This window comes from Pantherophis guttatus, chromosome 6 (assembly GCF_059756535.1).
Source record: "Pantherophis guttatus breed Tessera chromosome 6, ASM5975653v1, whole genome shotgun sequence".
NCBI classification, from domain to species: domain Eukaryota; kingdom Metazoa; phylum Chordata; class Lepidosauria; order Squamata; family Colubridae; genus Pantherophis; species Pantherophis guttatus.
In genome coordinates, this window is record NC_142068.1 from 33,315,980 (window position 1) to 33,334,541 (window position 18,562).

General features: G+C 36.0%; 1 protein-coding gene across 1 annotated transcript in view; it reads left to right on the forward strand.

Annotated features, from left to right (window-relative positions):
* Positions 1–284: 284 nt before the first annotated feature.
* The window catches only part of CUL3 (cullin 3), a 47,271-nt gene continuing 28,993 nt past the window's right edge, over positions 285–18,562 (forward strand). Inside the window, exon 1 of the mRNA XM_034439400.3 lies at positions 285–1,063. Within this exon, the coding sequence (XP_034295291.1) occupies positions 998–1,063 (66 nt within the window). The 5' untranslated portion in view covers positions 285–997. The remainder of the gene's footprint in view (positions 1,064–18,562) is intronic.

Genomic DNA, 18,562 nt, shown 5'->3' on the forward strand with positions numbered 1-18,562 from the left:
CTCTTTAGAACAATTTTCATACGGATCTGTCCAAAATCAACCTGAGTTTTGATTTGCTGTAAATTAGTTTATTAGAAGCCTGAATTGGTTCAGAAACTGGTTTTGCGATGTAATATATACGCGTGTGACATTAGATTTGTGAAAGCCACCGATTTCCATAGTTTTCAGACCATTAAAAACTGTGTCATTTTTGTTTCTTGTCAGACAAGAAAGAAACCAAATAGATCACAAAAGATGTGTGGATTGCCAGAACTAGGTATTGATGTACGTGTCAAGCAAACAACGAAAGGGGGGGGGCGGGCGGAGGGGAACCAGTCGAGCAACGCTACGTATGAATCAGCCCTCCTCTTTCTGAGCTTTTACCGCGTGACAACGAAATCCTGTCGCCACCGCGCCGCCGCCGTCCAATTACCAGCCCCGTTCGCTCGCGCGCCCCCAGCGGCAGTCGAGTAGAAAAACAATACTTCCTCCCCCCTCCCCACCTCCACGCCACTTTTCGTTTACCGCGGCAGCCGTTTGGAGCTCTCGCGAGACTTGCCGAATCTTCCCCCTCCTCGCTGGGTTTCCACGCCACTCCCCCTCATCCCTCCTCCCCGCCGGCTGTGCTCCTCCCCTTTCTCCTCCCTCCCCCCCCTCTCTCTCTCTCTCTTGCGCCGCCGCCCCCGCCTGATCTGTCTGTGTCTGTGTCTCGGGGAGAGGGGAGGGGGCCTTCTCGGCCCTGCGCACTGAGCGATGTTTGGCCGCCATCGCGGCGGAGGAAGAGGAGGCGCAGGAGGCTGAGGGAGTCGCCGCCGCCGCCGCTTACTACCGCCGCCGCCGAGCGAGAATAGACGGCCCTCCTGGGCCTGCCACGGCTCGGCTTTTTACTGCCTACTGTCTGAGTAAAGGTCGCCGGCGCCTCTGTTGTTGTCGCCGGAGGGAGCTTCTCCCGGATCCCTTTCCCTCTCCGCTTCCTCCTGGTCCCCAGGAAGGGGCTCCGCTCTCGCCGAGCCCCAAAATGTCGAACCTGAGCAAGGGGACGGGTAGCCGGAGGGACACCAAAATGCGGATCCGAGCATTCCCGGTGAGTGAAGTGAGGCTTGCGTCGGTTGCGCAGGGCCTGGCTTGGCTCGGCCTGGCGAAAGGACGAGACGCCGGCCTCTCCTGGCTAATTTGCCTGCGAGCCTCGTTGCGCTCTTTCTCTCGCTCCTTCGACCGGGGCTGTCACTGACTCTAAGGCTGGGGTTGGGGGTGGGGGAAGGAAGTCGGCCTTGCAGCTAAGGGATACAGCAAGCCCGGGTGCCGCGGTTTGGCGAGCAATGGAGAGCCCAAGTTTCCGTCACAGGAAACGAAGAGGGAGGTTGGAGGGGCCGTCATTTGCCCCAGGGAAGGACGCTTCTCCCAGGCCTTTGTAAGGGATCTGTTGTTTCTTTTAATTTCCCTGCTAAGTGGCCGAGCCTTTTTTTTTTTTTTTTTTTACCCAGAAGAATAAATATAACTCACGGGATTTCGGCCTCGTACCTGTCGCGCCTCAGTCAGCGGACCCACCTGGGATGTTTGCAAAGTTGGTTTTTGGAGCCACTATCGATAACCGAAACTGCACACAATTTGAAAATCAGCAGGCAAAAACAACCTAGTTCTGAAGTAGGGCACAGTTGTCATTTGGAAGGAATTTGGGGGATGATTTCTTCCATAATTGCTTCATACCTTTATGAGATGATTTCAGTTGACAGTTGCTTCAACTGAAGGTTGGAAACACAACCATAAGGGCATTCTCTCATCAAGGATTTTTGTAACATGAAGGCTTGGGGATTTAAAGTTGTTGAATCTGTTGGTGTACATATATCTATAAACTTGAAAAGCAATAGCTTTTCATTTTGACCTAAGCCAAAGCTTCACTATTGATTAAGGAACATAATGACAAATAATAGTTGGCCTTCGTAAAGATAGAAACTTTGCCCATTTAAACAAATAGTTTGGCAACTGTCACTGACAACAGTACAGTCTATCGAAAGTATGTTTTGAAGCAGTACTTAGATTAAAAATAAAATCTTAGTATCCACTCCAGTTTACATAGAAATTTGGTGGTTTTCTATAGTTTCGCCTGAGCTCATGTAATTCACAATTTTAACATGTCAGCTCTTTTTTAAAAAAATATTACATTTATCTTCTGCCTATTTGACTAGATATGCTTTCAAATTGCTCTTTAAATCTTGTTGCATTTTTAACTGTATTTGAGTAGACGCTTCTTAAGAACCAATGAAATATAGTAGTATTTTTCAATTAATTTAGTTGATTTTGAAGTGACTAAACCAGTGGGATTTTTTCAGGGATAAAATGTTACTCTTTTTAAGGAAGTTTTGTTATTTTTTACTGTAATCAATATGTCTAATCATATTAATAACACATTTAGTATTTTAATATATTATGTGGAAAGTGTTCACTGGATGTTCTAGTCACCTGATGAGTTTGGTAAATGAGATCTGTGCAGCAAATAGTGTATGCAAAAGTTAACTTGAACAAGAGAAACAAAGTTTGTATTCAGGATAAATATTCTTCATTCTGCTTGCTTTCTTACAGATGACCCTGTAAAATGTTGGTGGGTAAACATTGTTCACAGAGTTTTACTGTTCCTGCCGTGAAATTGTTTCATATTAGTGAATATTTAAAAGTTTTCTGATAGTAACAGGCTTAGAACTGTTACAGCATGCATAGAGAGAATATATGGATGCCCCACATAAAAGTCAGTGATTCTGTGTGCAAAGAATATCAAAATTAATGTATCAAATCTATTTCTGATAATAGAGAATGTTTAGAGAACAGTAAAAATCAGTTTTTTTTTTCTGATGTATATATAGCACTGAACCTCAGCATGGTATGTTTTGCTTAGGCGATATACAGTTCACCCCACAAAAAAACCCCAAATATCAATAAAGAAATGTAGGTAGGTCTGCAGATTATGTTAAACTAAAACTGGATCTCATGGCTCAATATGCATTTTAATTGGCTTCATCAGTAATGTCACATTACTAGAATATATATACTAGTTCTGACATTTCAATTTTAAAAACTATTGAGTTAAGTTTAATGTATTAATTGAGTGGACAAACATGAATTTTTTTTGTACAGTGGCATGGACATTTTTGAAATAGTTCTAATTTTTCTGGTTTTATATAGAGCAATACAGTAACTGTAAATTGTGCAGGTTGGTTATAATATCAGAATCAGTTATTTAATTACATATACAAATTGACAACCCTACCTTATGATGAGTTGATGTGCATAGGGCTTAAGAGCAGATTATTTATATTGGTCACTTACTAGTATGAATATATGATTAGGCACTGAATTAATTTATGAGGTTATGATCTTATTACCAATTATTTGAAGAGGTTCTTAATATGTTATTCTGATGAGATTAACCTACTGCTGTTCTAAAAGTTTGTTAAAAAGTCCTTGGTCCATGTGCTATACCTGTTTTCTTTGGAAAAGGAGCATACATTGTATGTTTTGTGCAAATCCTGTTGGCCTGTGAGCTTTCTTCCATTTTCCCCCACCTCCACCCTAAGAAACTTAAGTGATAAGTTCTTAAGAACATATTTTCCCTGAAAGGAGAAACCACTCTGTGGGATTATGAGTGGGCATACATTTAAAAAACGTAATGTGAACAAAAGTGGAAATGTCACATTGCCTTTAATTATATGCAATTGACAAATATATAATGTGTATTCTTTGAGTATCTACTCTCAGATATAGTGATATATTTTTGACATTCTTTGAATCATATTTCTGCAGCTTTGCTTTTTATTCACATTATAATTACTTCATGTTTAATACATGGAGTCAGTCTGTAATTGTTTATGTGTCAATTTTCTTTATATCCAGACGTGGATTTAACACTTTTTCAGGGTTGAGAGTTTCGTGACCTTAGCAGTGCAAAAATATAATAGTGTTGAAAATACAAAAACTTGTTCACATTTAATTAAATATATTTTTTGTTAATATGATTTATTGGATTAGGGATTTTTTGTCTTGACTGTGAGTTGTATGATGTTGGGGGTGTGTGTGCACTGAGGGAGCTCAACCAATCTCATTGTACATATGTTGTGCACTGACAATAAAGATTTTAAATTTAATATGATTACGGTCTAATCATATTGTAGTTTAGTATCCATTTTATAATTTTCCGTTGAAATCAGTTAAAAATTACACCTTATTAGCATCTTTTGAAAGCCTGTGGAAGGCTCACTTTAGACTTCTGTGGTTTAGAAATTGTAAGCAACCTCTGGTGTAGATAAAACACAAAAATATATAGATTAATGTATTTGAGTTATTCTGTCCCTCTTTGAAAAACGCTTAGAAATATAATAATATGAATAATAGAAGAAAAGATGATCAACCATTTTTGAAGTATTCACAGTGATTTCAGTCTAGATATTACATTGTATCAAAAAAAAGATTACAGAGGTTCTTGTGATATCTAAAGATTCACATTTATGATTGGTAACCATTTATGAAAAAGTTCTTTACTCGGCTTGGACCTCAACATTTCAAATATGCAAAATGCTTCAAACATTGCATTATTCTGTCCTAAATAATTTGTAATTTGCGCCATAAAATCATGTAGATTGACATAAGGATTGTTGATGATTATATTCACAGATAGCATTTTTGCCATTCTCTGTGATCAATATATTTAGCTTATTTTTAGTGCACTTCTGCCTTGTAAAACCAGGAGTTCTCAAGTATATAGCATTGGATTTCATTGGGAGACTTTCAGTTTGACTCACTCAGAGGAAATCAGACCAGGTATAGTTTTGTCAATGCCTAAATAAAATTCCAATAAATGTTTGCTGAATAATACTATTTATGATTACTAAATAATGCTGCACAAAGCGTTCAATAAAGATGCTTCATGAAGCAAGTTGCCCCCCCCCAAAAAAATCACCTCTAAGTATTAAAACATCTTCATCCTCTATAAAACTTGATATACAGGCATACATAGCTGTTTCATTAGTAATCACAGTTGTTTATACCTATGCACATATAATATAATGTTGTTTATACCTATGCACATATAAGTATATTGCATAGAAAGCCTTTGGAGCAGCCATCTTCTGGAGATGCCTGCATTAATAATTTGACATATTACACCAATGTTCTTTGCAAATGTTTTGCATAGCCTTTCTAGATATAAATACAAAGGATTTCAGTGGGATCCCAGATTAATTATATTATTTTTCTTAACGTAATGGAGGCAGAAACAGAGTACAGTAGTTTGAATTATATTGTAATATTCTATGCTGCTTTGTTTCATTCATTGATTTGCCATTTTTGGCCTAAAGTGTTCTTATCCTAATTTTTAGGTTTTCAGAATGTGGCACCTGATCAAAATGTAGGTCATCATTCCCATATTTATATAGAGAAAATTATATAGAAATATTTTTGGTGTGCAAGTTTTTCTTAAAATGAAAGCTATTACGGTTTACAAACTATGGTTTGTGATTAACTAAAACAACATAGTAGTAGCATTCTCACATTACACTGAGAACACAACCAATTGTTTTGAAGTATGAATAATTTAAGGTAACAACTCCATTTTACTCATTGTTATATAAAATATCAATTATATCTTGTATGAACAATAAATTCAAAATTAAGTTTAATATAAGTTTGTTTAATAGAAGAATTGTTTATATAAATTCATGTTAAAGTCCTTCAGAAAACAGTTATTCTTTAAATTCACATTTGTATGTTTTTAAATTCCCTAAACTGCTTTCTCTTTCTTTGGACTAAGATTATAAAATATTTCCAGTATCCAACCAGACATAATTAATTGTTCAAATGCTACCCAAAGAGGGAGATGTGGGTGATAAGGAATCTTATACTTTGCTACTTCAAAGTATTTTGCCTCTGGTATTAGTTGCAGGTTTGTGAAAAAAACATCTGAAGTAATTATATCCAAGAAAAGATATTAGAGAAAGGATGGTTCAATCTTTGATCTACTTTTTTATATAATTATCACTTATAAAATTTATCACTGATTTAAAGTAATTTGGTGATTGAGAATAAACATGATTATCTTGTTCCCAGCCTTTAGCATGGGTCCATAAATTCTGATTCACTCTGCTAATCCCATATTTGGTGATATCTACATGGGGGGCGTTAAAATCGGCATGATGGTGCAGTGTGATTAAACAGTGTGCCTGTTTGTACATGTATATAATGTCAATAAAACACTCTTTTTATGACCCTGTAACCCATGCCTATACAAAATGGTTAGGCTTTGATGGTACTATGACAACTGACGTTTTGCTTGTTCTGTCACATACACACACATCTCTTAGCCCTCACCATGATTGCCACTGCTCATGTTTGACCTGGAGTAAAAACAGTAATTCTCAAATATAAGGCAGAGAGTCGTACAAAACCTGAAAAATAATCAGGTTGTTATAAAGTTTGTTTGACTCATATTGCCATCAGATTATTTTGTACTTTGTTGCAAAAGATCAATATGGTTAGTTTTCTCCTGGAAAGTATTACAATTTGTTGAAAGCACAACATCAGCCCAAACTCGTCCTGCTTTTCAGTTTTTATTCAGGAAGTAAATTAAGAACTGTTAAAATATGGATTAACTGCTGACAAACTCAAGAAAAGACTGAGGTTGTTTTCTAGATTGTATTTGATGACTTATGGTACTTCTGAAAAATGCAGTGCAAGTGTAGTACAAGTAATTCTTGTTTACTGAATGCATCGTACAATGACTGTCACAGTTACAGTGGTGTTGCGACAATGACTTTGTGATCAGTGCCCACATTTATGACCTTCACAAGTCTGCAAAGCAAAGAAAGTTGAAGACTATAAACACAGTCACAATGTCGCTTAGCAACCGGTTCACTTAACAACAAAATTGCCTTTTCAGTTGTGGTTGCTAAATAAGGTTTATCTATATTTGTCAGTCATTCACTTCAGAGTTATCAAGCTCTGATAGATATTAGTTTGCCTGGATTGTCTGTCAATACCTACTACTATGAGTTATTGTTACCTTTTCCTTTTCAATTGTTTTCCTTGCCATGCATTTTGAGAGCTAGAAAGTCTACAGAGTACCCTGGCTGCTAGCAGTTGCTAGTTCATTTAGTTCACACTGGTGGATATTCAGAGTACACCATAAGGAGCTTCACATCTTTTCACAGAAGTTATATTGAAACATAATTACAACAAGGCCCCAAAACCACAGCTGTGTTCATATACCTAATTGCAGCATAAAACACAGTTTGGAAGGATGGGTTGTTATACAAATTGTGCCATACTATCCCCTGCAAAAATGTCTGTTGACTAATAACACCCTGATAGGTCCTTTCAGATAATAATGGGGGATAACAAAAGTAAGGTAAGTTATACAACAACTCTCTTCTTTAAGTTACATTTAGAGAATACAGCAGCAAAAATAAATATTAGGAGTAATATACTCCAGAAATTATGTGTAACTAAATGGGGAGTTTCAGCTGTCACCCTCAGGTCATCAGCATTAGGGTTGGTTTACTCTGCACCAGAATACTGTGTCCCTATATTGTGCTACTATACTAATAAGTTAAACGCTAGACTCAACAACACCATAAGTGGATGTATTAAAACCACTCTGACTTGCTAGCTTCCTGTTCTGAGCCATATAGCACCACCGGCTGTAGGAAGACAAGATGCACTAGTGAGAGAATACAGAAAAATTATGAACAATTCACTCTTATTGATGCATGCCAATCTTTCTCATTCATAGTTGGAAGACTCAAATCCAGGAAGCCCCCACTGGTACTTGCACAACAACTTTAACATTAATTCCCAATGGAAAGCCATATGTTTTGCTGAACGCCCAGACATAGGTAGACATAAATGACCCCACAAAAAAGTTTTCAGGCTTTGAATTGCCACATCAGCAGTGGACAGTCCTGAATAGAATTTTCACCTCACACAGCGTCTGCCAAGACTCTCTGTATAGGTGGGGCATAGAATCCTTCTCTCAGTGTGATGTGGCATCCAATGTCAAACTATAGATCATAACTGGCTTTAAACAGGTTTAGTACAGGTACTCCTTGACTTTCAACCATTCGTTTAGTGACTGATGAAAATTGTAACAACATTGAAAGTGTGAATTATGAGTGTTTTTCACAGTTTGACCTTTGCAGCATCCCCATGATCTTATGATCAAAATTCTGATGCTTGGCAACTGGTCCATGTTTATGACTGTTGCAGTGTTCCAGGATCTTGTGATCATCATTTGCGACTTTCTGACAAGCAAAGTCAATGGGGAAGCAAGATTCACTTAACAACTGGGTTACTAATTTATCAACTGCAGTGACTCACTTAAAAAGTCGTAAAATGAGGCAAAACTCACCAAATGTCTCACTTAATAACAAATTTTGAGCTCAATTGTGGTCATAAGTTTGAGGACTAGCTGCTTTTTTAATATAAACAATGCTGCACTTCGATGGTTAGATGACCTAGACATTGGTATTTGAACATAGACATAACATTTATATTTTATTGTGTTTTACTAATATAAGTGAAACCAGATACTCTTCCAAATACCTGGTTTTTTCTAGCGACTGTTGCCTTTGCACTGTATTTACAAAATATTAATGCTTTAACTTCATTAAGTTTTCAATACCATCATTTACTTGATTTAGTATTGAATTATTTATTCCAGTGGTCCAAGATACTCTCAATATTTTCATTCAACATTCAAGGCATCGGTTTTTCAGCTCCTTATAATCTGGCTTTTGCAGTTATTTCTTAAAATTGTTAAAGCCATAGCCTGTTAATTTCTCCCTGATATGCAGTTAGAAGGATTGTTAGGGCTTGTCATTCTCATTGGATGAGATGAGTAGAGACTTGGAGAGATTTTTCTCAAATAGAGTTTGTTTTTACCATTATACTCCATTATACTCCACGGTGACACAGTGGTTAGAGTGCAGTACTGCAGGCTACTTCTGCTGACTGTTGGCTGCCTGTAATTTGGCAGTTTAAATCTCACCAGGCTCAAGGTTGATTTAGCCTTCATCCTTCCGAGGTGGATAAAATGAGGACCCAAATTATTGGAGCAATATAGCTGACTCTGTAAACTGCTTAGAGAGGGCTGTAAAGCTCTGTAAAGCAGTATATAAGTCTAAGTGCTATTGCTATTATTAGTGTAGTTAAAAATAGCAAAACCAGAACTGTAGTTTTGGAATGAAGGACGTTGTTACTTATAAAGGTATAATATGAAAGTTCATGTATAAGATCAAATATCCAAACACTTTCCTAATTTCTTGTATAGAAATGTAGTTGTTTTACATTTTATTGCTGACTTATTTGTTACATTCACTTGACTAATTGCTTTTTTGTATGAGAAAAGGAAAGGCTTTTTACTTTTGGTAAAAAGAAAAGACTTGCAAAAGCATAACATGGACTTTGCTTCCTAGAAGTATTTATTTTGCTATTTTTAAAAATTAGTTTATAAGTGACAGGTTAGAAAACAATACAAAGAATTTAGGCTTAATCTGAAATTTCCTTCTTCAGGGTAATGGCCTTAAACATTTATTTTCTGAAGTATAGAATTGTATGTATGTATACAGTGCTTCAGGCAAACTGTGCTGCTGAATTTTAGCAGTAATAGATATAGGTTGCCTATTGCTGATGGAGAAGGAAACAGTTCCAGATCAAGAGAATTTGTATGAGAATTTTTGGCTAGGGTAAAAACATCTAAATTAATATTATTTGACAACATTAAATGTAAACCATTCACTAAATATTGTACTTCTGAGTCATGAAATAATGAAATGTAAATGTAAAAAAGAAAAAAGTTATAAATTTGTCTGTTTATAAAAATATTAGATCACAAACAACAAAATACCTCAAATAGTGAATATATTTCCAAATGGAAAATGAATTATGACTAGAAAACAGTATAGCTTTTATTTATACAGAAACTATTAACTGATTTGATTGGTTTTACAGATTAGACAAATACAGGAATTACAGAATTTTGCATGTAAATATATTCTTTGTATTTTTCAAATTATGTATACGATGTATTGAAAAGACATAATTAATAAAATAAGCCAACAATATATTATTAAGAGCAGAGTGTCAGCTTTTTACAATGGGAAAGTCAAGAAATGAGAGTCACTAAAAGTCTTGGAATATACTTTAATATGGTTAGGTTATAGTAATAGAATATTGAAAACCTGTGAGAACCCCTCTCCGCTTCAGTTTATAGTTATTCCAATCATGGCAGAGATACGTTTCTCATATTTTCTATTTTTCAAAGATTCAGATATGTTTCTTCTAACAGTTTGGCATTCTCTTCCTTCTTCTCTGAATCAACCCAACATTTTATGACACAGAAATTGATTCTTCATTAGCATAAATAGTATGAAAACTTTTGTATAATTTTAAAAAAACCTGCAGGAAAATGTAAGTACTTCAAAAGGTAGAAAAATTCAATTTTTTTCTATTTAGTGATTAGGTTGGACATACAGTATATGTTAACAGAATAAAAATATCAAGAGCCAGTGCCATGTAGTACTTTAATGAATGAAATGTGCCATTTGTAAAATGAAATAATTTGTTGATCATACATATTTTAATAAAGAATGTGATACTTCTCCTAGATGAGCCAGTTTAGCTATTGGCTATGATTGTGAAAAAATTCTTAGAAATTGAACTCCATAATTCAAAATGTTTTCATCCTTGCCATATTGCCAACTGCAAAGTGGCTGTTCGGTACTTGAGCTTGTATAATCATATTTGACACTCAATTATGTACATATATCAAATACAAAAAATAGTTGAATGAAATCTGACAAGTTGTCAGATTTATTATCAATTTATAATGTTATGGGATCACAGTATAAAATTGATTGTTAACCTCACAGTTTCAAAACCCACAATAAAGTATGTGATTATATGCCTGGCAAGGGTCAAATGGAAAAAAAGAACTCTGAAAAAAAGGAATATGGAAGAGCATTACAGCCAAATCTAAATTTAACAGACTATTTAGGAGACAGGATTCTGTTAAATCAAAATGTCCATTAAATTTGAAAGTGAGGAAAGAGAGAAGTATCTAATAACAGGAATATTCAGTATTGAATCATAGTGATCTGCTGCTGTAGAATAGAGGAAAGTGCTGGCATCCTCTGGGTGAAAGCTCGACTTTGAAGAAAAGAATATAAGGAGGGGCAAGGACAGCGAGAACATAGAGGGGCAAGTTATTTCTTTCCTTAGGCTGAAGTGAGAATGTTGTTAAGAAATGGAAGGATGCCAGGGGTGGAATAGTCAGAAGAAATATTAATATTACTAATTTTTAAATGTTTTGTATTGTATTTTTATCTTATTATGCTGCAGACTGTCCAGAATCACTAACAGTACAGCATGCAAATTTAATAAATAGTGGAGAAGGGTAGTATAAATGTTTATTATGTTTATGTAATGTATTCTGAAGCTTCTCAAGCAGTGTCAAAGTTGCAGCTCCACAAAAAGGGAGTAGTAGTAGTTATGCAAGTAAAATCAATGAGGCTGGTAAATGGTTTTGACAATAGCTCTAGCAGGACTGGGATTAGTTGAATACAAGTATGTATTTTTATTATGTAGCTACTAATGGGGCAGTTGGAGAAAGTGGGTTTGAGTGGTTGATGTATTTAATTTTGTCTATACAAAGTGGTCTTGAACTTTGCAATATAGAATACATAAAGTTGTGTCAGAACTGAATGGATTACTGGAAAGCAAAGGAGAGAGTATGTGTGTTGTGACTATAGTCAGTGAGCCAATGACAAGCACAGGAGGAATATGGTTCTGGGTGGCCATTGCAGAAGAGGGTCTCATACAGTGATACAGGGCCCTTCTTCTAACTTAGTAGTTCCACCTGAGTGGTTGAATCTTAGGGTGTCTTGGTAAATGCCAAGTCCATATGAAACCAGACTATATCTATTCACAGTGTAGAGATAGATGCAGATGTAGGCTTGACATTGCATTAAGAGACTTGGTTGTGCAATGATGGTGATGCTGTTCTGTTGAGGGACTGTCCACCTGGGTTCACGTTTTATAGCAGTAGCTGCTATACCAAGGATAGGAAAGGGAGATAGATTCAGCCCCTTGGCAGTGACCAATATTATTGTTCCAGAGATGAATGATGAAAAATTGTGTCTTGGTGTGCTGTCAGGATAAAACAGGACTTCTATGGCTTCTCAGTTGTCCTGCTACTTGACAACAACCTTCCTTCAATTTCTGGACTGTGCTGAGACTGGTTTTGGGATATCTCTGGTTTTGGTGCTGTAAGATTAGTGTCCATGCCTTTGAGGGTCCTGAAAAGCTAGGGTATTTATAGCTGCCATAATGACCATAATTTTGTCCCAAGAAATTTCAGTGCTTACAAACATAGGGCAGGCACAAACAAGATCTGGTCTTTATTTTGGAATAGAGTAGTTATGGTTTGAATTATACAATTGATATCTGTCCTTTTTCACAGATAGAACATTTTCTGGTCAAGCAGGAGATTATTAGAACTTTTAACCTCTGTGAGGGCAAAAGACTTATTAAGATGATCCCATGATTTTGGTAACTAGTTAAAGCTGGCTAGAAAGCCTAGCTAGTGGTAACTCGTATTACTGACTACTACCACATGCTGAACGTGGGATAGTCTTTGTAAAGGCCTTGAAAACTAACTGGTACAGAATTCAGTGCTCAGACTGCCAGTGGATTATACATACTGTTGCAGGTTAACACTTATTTTGTAGTTATTACATTGATTTCCGATAAGGTTTTAAGCTCAATTCAAAATGTTGATTTTTTTTTACCTGTAAAGTCCTATGTTGGTATAGGGTAACATTAGGCACTGCCTTATCCAAATGATTCTTTTTGCAACATCAGCAAAAAAATAACCTGTCGTTCTGAGAAGTCAAAAGGCAGCACTTCTCTATCATTTCCCTAACATTGTGCAATATGTTGTCACTAGAAATGAAGTTAGTTCCTTTGCTTTGGGCTTTCTGGGTGTGTTCAAAGTAAGCATTTGATCTTTCTACCATTTCTATCTCTTTATATGGGTTGAGTTTTTCTATGGATTGTTATTTTATGTTTTACTGTTAACCATTTAGATTGGGCATTGTGCTGTATCAGTAAATAAATGATTACTTTGTATGCATTGCTTTTCTGGTCTCAAAATAATCAGTTTTGTGAAAATTATAAAAGGCTCTGAAGTAATACTTCAAACTTCATAGAGTGGCCTAAAAGCATTAAGTATTTTTTTTAAAGTGTAAATTGTTATGTCAGTAATAAAGACCTAGAGAAGATAAAGTGTCTGTATTTTTGAATCTGTCTTTTTGATAAATATAAAAGTACATGGGAAAGAGAGCTTTCTTTGGTCTATATTATTGGCTTGCAGAGTTCAGAAATTTCAATCAGTGAGAATACCATGATCTTACTTATACCCATAAGAGTGGTCTGAAAATGCGGATGTATGAGGATGATCCATATATTGTGGGAAGCCTTCCATAGGAGGAAGCCAGCACTGAGAAGACTTGAGATCAGGTTCCTGAAGATGATGTTCCCCTGGAGACGTGGTTTTCAATAAACCTTCTCTCTCAGCTCTTGTTGGATGGATAGAAACAGAGAGTAGTCATAGAGATATCCATACCTTGAGCTTATTTATCTTTAAGATTGCTTTATTTCTTCAGATGGCTAAGTTGACATACCTGGTTATTCCAAATATATCTGAACTTTCTTCATCTTACTTTAAAATATTCAGAGTTTAATCAAGTCTTCTGCTGCAGTGGTACTGTGACAAGTAGCCACGTATAATCTAACACATTTCATTAAGAGCTACCTCAACATTCTAATGACGTCACAGACTGTCTTATGCCTCTTAGTAACCAAATTAGAACTTTGAGTTCTGTATGAATGGTGTATACATGTTTAATGAAGACGGTTTTTATAAAACTATCTGAAATACTTGAAAACAATCCTTTTAAAGGATTTCTAGAAAATGATTGTAAAGAAAACACTTCAGAGGTAATACATTATTGCCGATGCTTGATTTGGAGAAAAATCTATTCAGTATGCATATTGCCTATAAATTTTCTGGTCTTAGGTGGTCCATTATTTGGTGTGATCCTTAGTTACTTTAATTGCTGTACTTTAACTTTGCAGTTGCTCATATTCTTAAGCTTAGTATATTCTTTGAAGTTCAATTTTGGGTTTGACTTGTTTCATCCAGCCTCTTGTGTATTTCTCAGCAATGCTGATAGGTTGTTCTATGTGTAACTGCTGGGTCCTTGAAGGTAATTCATGATTATGGAGAGAATTGGAAATAAGTTGATCTGAAATGGAACTTTGATAACTGATTAGACTCTTAAATTGCTGAGTGTTTCTATTCATTCTGTGTGGACTAACCATCAATAAATATGATATTAAATATTTGAACTCTTTCTGAACATATACACTGTTTATACAGTGAATTGTTGCAGTGTCTTCCACAAGTATTTTCTAGGTAGTACAATTCTAAAACAAACGTAGACATATACATAACATAGCTTGATTCTTTCTAATCTTTGGTTTAATAATATATTTGTTAAGGTTGTTCAATGCTGTAATGTCAGCTGTTATTTCTTTCTGAAATACATTATCAGCTTGAATCTGATTAGTAACTTCTCTTCAGTAAATTATAGTAGTATTTGAGAAAGAACAGTAAACCAAGGTTTGCTATTACTTCCTTACTCCTGATCCTCCATCCATTTTTTTTATTGGCATAATCATAAGAGAGTAACACTTATATTTTCTTCCATATTCAACTAAACACAGATTAACATACTGTCTGAAAAGATAAATTGTGCTTAGCTTTATGCAATCAGATTAAGGTTACAAAACTGATTTGAAATTTTCATTCTTAGACACATATTATACACTAATTTCTCCCAATTTGGTTATAAATAAAGTATATTTGAGTAAAAAAAGGAGCAAATGTTTTTGGTATCCTGTGGCTATGCTAGCAAATAGCACGCTAGCAACTGATACTATATTTTGTTGTACAGTTTGTTAACATTAAAAGCAATTGATTGCTTGATCACTATTATCACTGATGTTTGTATATTAATGAATATGTTGTATTTTTCTTTTGACATTTAAATATATACAAATAATGTGTGTTTGTATGTGCATGCATGCATGCATGCATTTGAAATTAGTTCTGATCATCATCATGTGTTTTGTTTATTTGAATTTACTCTGGTGTTTGGTGTTACTCTGGTCTTGAACCTGCTCATTGTGATTTAGTGTACTAGAAACAGCAACTACTATGGCTTCTCCACAAAACCATGGTGAAAATAGTTCTGATTTTCCTTAAGCCATTTTACACAAAGGTAGCTATCAAAACTGAATTCTGACTTCAGTCTTTCTTTATCCATAATTCATGTATCTTATTATAGGCGAGGGATTTTGGTATTATCTTTGAAATCCTATTTTTGAGGAATCCTATGCATGCTATCTCTTTCATTTGTCCATTTAAAACATTATTAGTTTTGTAAAATACATTTTACAAAATTCCTGAAGAAAATTTTTAAATAAGCAAGTCCCCCAAAAATTCAGCCTGAATTAAAACAAACTTTTCTCATCTTTCTATCATACTGATTTTGCTGAAATACTCAATGTTTGAGATTTAATATAGAAAATTAATTGAGTTGGACAAGATAAACATGATTTTGAATTCTCTTTAAATCAGGATTGCAGCATTATGTTCCATGTCTTAAAAAATAGACTGTGAAGTTGCTATCAACTTGGTAGTGAAGAACTAGTGAGAATTTGTCTTTATAATTTATCTTGAAGTGTAAACCTATTTGAATAGTAGATTTAAAAAGAATAAATATATCCTTAACAACAATTTATTCAGCATTGATTCTGTAGTATGGTTTGAGTGATTGCATCTCCCCTTAAAGTGAATAACTCCCCCCCTTTTTAAAAAAAATATATATAGCTCTTTTGTTTCTCTCTTTGTGCTATTGCTAAATTCCCTGTCAGTTTAATTGGAACTATTTGTCATTTTCAGAACAGGTTTTCAACCCTTTCAAAAGTTGATTAGATCCTCTTCTGTTTTAATGTCAGGAACCAGACTTTCCTGTTTCGATTGAAATTGAACTAAGGGAAATGTACAGAAATGTTCTTTGGTTAATCTCAGTTTACAGAAAAGCTGAAGTGAAGAGATTGTGTCTTTGTAGAAGAAGCAAAAAAAAAAAAAATTGCATCCATACATTGATTGTATCTGACTGATTGTAGTAGGAAATACATAAAAAGGCAAATTACACTTTTGAGATCATTAGATAGGGAACTAAAAATAAAACAGCCACTATATTCATTTATGTATTATAGCAACAGTATACAGATAGTCCTTGATTTATGACCATAATGGAACCCCAAAATTCTGTTGCTAAGTATGACAGTTGTTAAGTGAATTTTGCCCCATTTTATGACTTTTCTTGCTTCAGTTAAGTGAATCTCTGCAGTTGTTAAGTTAGTAACACTGTTTTTAAGTGAATCAGACTTCCCCATTGACTTTGCTTGTCAAAAGGTCACAAAAACTGACCCATGACCCTGGGACATTACAGCTGTCATAAATATGAGTCAGTTGCCAAGCATCTGAATTTTGATCACGTGACCTTGGGGATGCTACAACAGTTGTAAGTTTGAAAATTGGTTATAAATCATTTTTTTCAGTGTCTTTGTAACTTTGAACAGTCACTAAATGAACTGTTATAAATCAAGTACTACCTGTATTTGGAATATGATGGATAAGTGTTGCAATCACATTTTAGAAAAGAGAGGCAATTAAAGTAATTAAAAGGCTAGAAAAGCTGTTTCTCAGTGAGAAAAGTGAAAAGATAAGGATAGAATATGTGTATAAAACCACAAATTGGGTAAAGTAGGTAACCAAGATTTTTTTTTCTCAGTATTGCAACTAGGGATCCCCACTGAAACTAAATTAGGGAGATTCATGACTCTTTTACTAGTCATGAAAAAAAGTGCTTCTTTTACACAATGCATATTTAAGATGGGATTTACTGGTACGAAATGTTATATTGGGCTTGATTTAAATAATTTTAAAAGAGCAGAAAACAAATTTTTTGAAGATCGGAATGACTGACTAACTTGATATCTATTTGTAAATTCTGGAATCACAGGCAAAATCCTATAAATCACAGTTGTTAAAGAGTAACCATGGAAGAGACTTAATCATTCTAATATGCTAATTTGAAGAATGCAGGTAGTCCTCACTTTATCAATTCTAATTGGGACTGGAATATCCATCACTGTGCAAAGCAGTTGCTAGTGATGCCCAGAGACATCACATAACCTCACCACTTAGTGACAGCAGTTCTGCCACTCTACTAGCAAGTAGTCCCTGTTGTGCTCATTAGGGCAGGAGTCCAACATTGTTAGGTGAGGACCTGACATTTCTGTCCTGCTGTGCTCACCTCCACTTCAACTACTCCATCCGCCTGTCTCCCCTGCCATCTCTGCTGTTTATGTCATCTTACATTCCTCCTTTCCCATCACTCTGCCCTCTGCTACCCCACCTTTGCCACCATCTTCTTTCTGCTCTTGACAAGACTTGTGTCGTGTCTCCCCCACCACCACCACCCGGTCCTTCATGAGAAAGCTACTGGCTGTGTGTGACCTTTCCAAGATGTCAGGGAGATGCCCCTGCCAGCAGCTGCCTGGCCCAGGCCCACCTCATCAGCCGTGGGAGGAAGAAGTCAGTGAAGGTCAGCTGGAAAAAATGAGGGACTGCAGAGGGAAGAACAGCCAAAAAGACAGAGCCAGGGAAATAGATGGGGAGGGGTGGATTAACAGTTTGTTCCCATAGTGATCAACCAACTGTACAAGAAAACCCACTAGTTTCCCAGCAGATGGCCTTTACTCACACTATTCCTCCATTACCAAAAGAAGGGGAAAATGTTCTGCCCCAGCTACGGACCCCAAAGAATGCAGCACACACAAAGTCCGTACAAACCTTAGTTTACTAATTAAAGACTAATGAGCTTTCTTAGTAGTTGTTCGAACACAAGTACAGTTTAAATCAATCTTTTCTGAACAAGAGTTGTTAATTTAACTTCATTAACAGCCGACAAGAATCCAAAGAATAATAACTCAATTCTGAGGCACAGTATTTCAGATAACAGTAATCTTACTGTGGTTGGCAGAATGCCCAGAAGCAATTTGCAGGAAAACTGACGAGAGAAGCAAGAGCGGATCAAATGTTTCTGGAATCAAGACACGAAGGAATATGAATGAAGTTGTTTCCTGCAAATTGCATCAGTCGTCCTTCCTTAAATAGGCTAGGGGAGTGGCCAATTAGCCCCAAGCCTTACTCTCGAAGAGACCTCCTCCTGAGGAGCCACTCCTGCCTTTTAACAGCTCTGCGCGCTCGTGCATCAAGAAGAGGCTTCTCCTCTTCTTCCTCTTCACTTACGGGAGTTTCTGGAGGGTCTGAAGGCCCTGGCTGAATCCCCGCCTCTGGCACCACATCTTCTCCAGCCTCCTCATTGTCTGACTTGAGCACCCATGG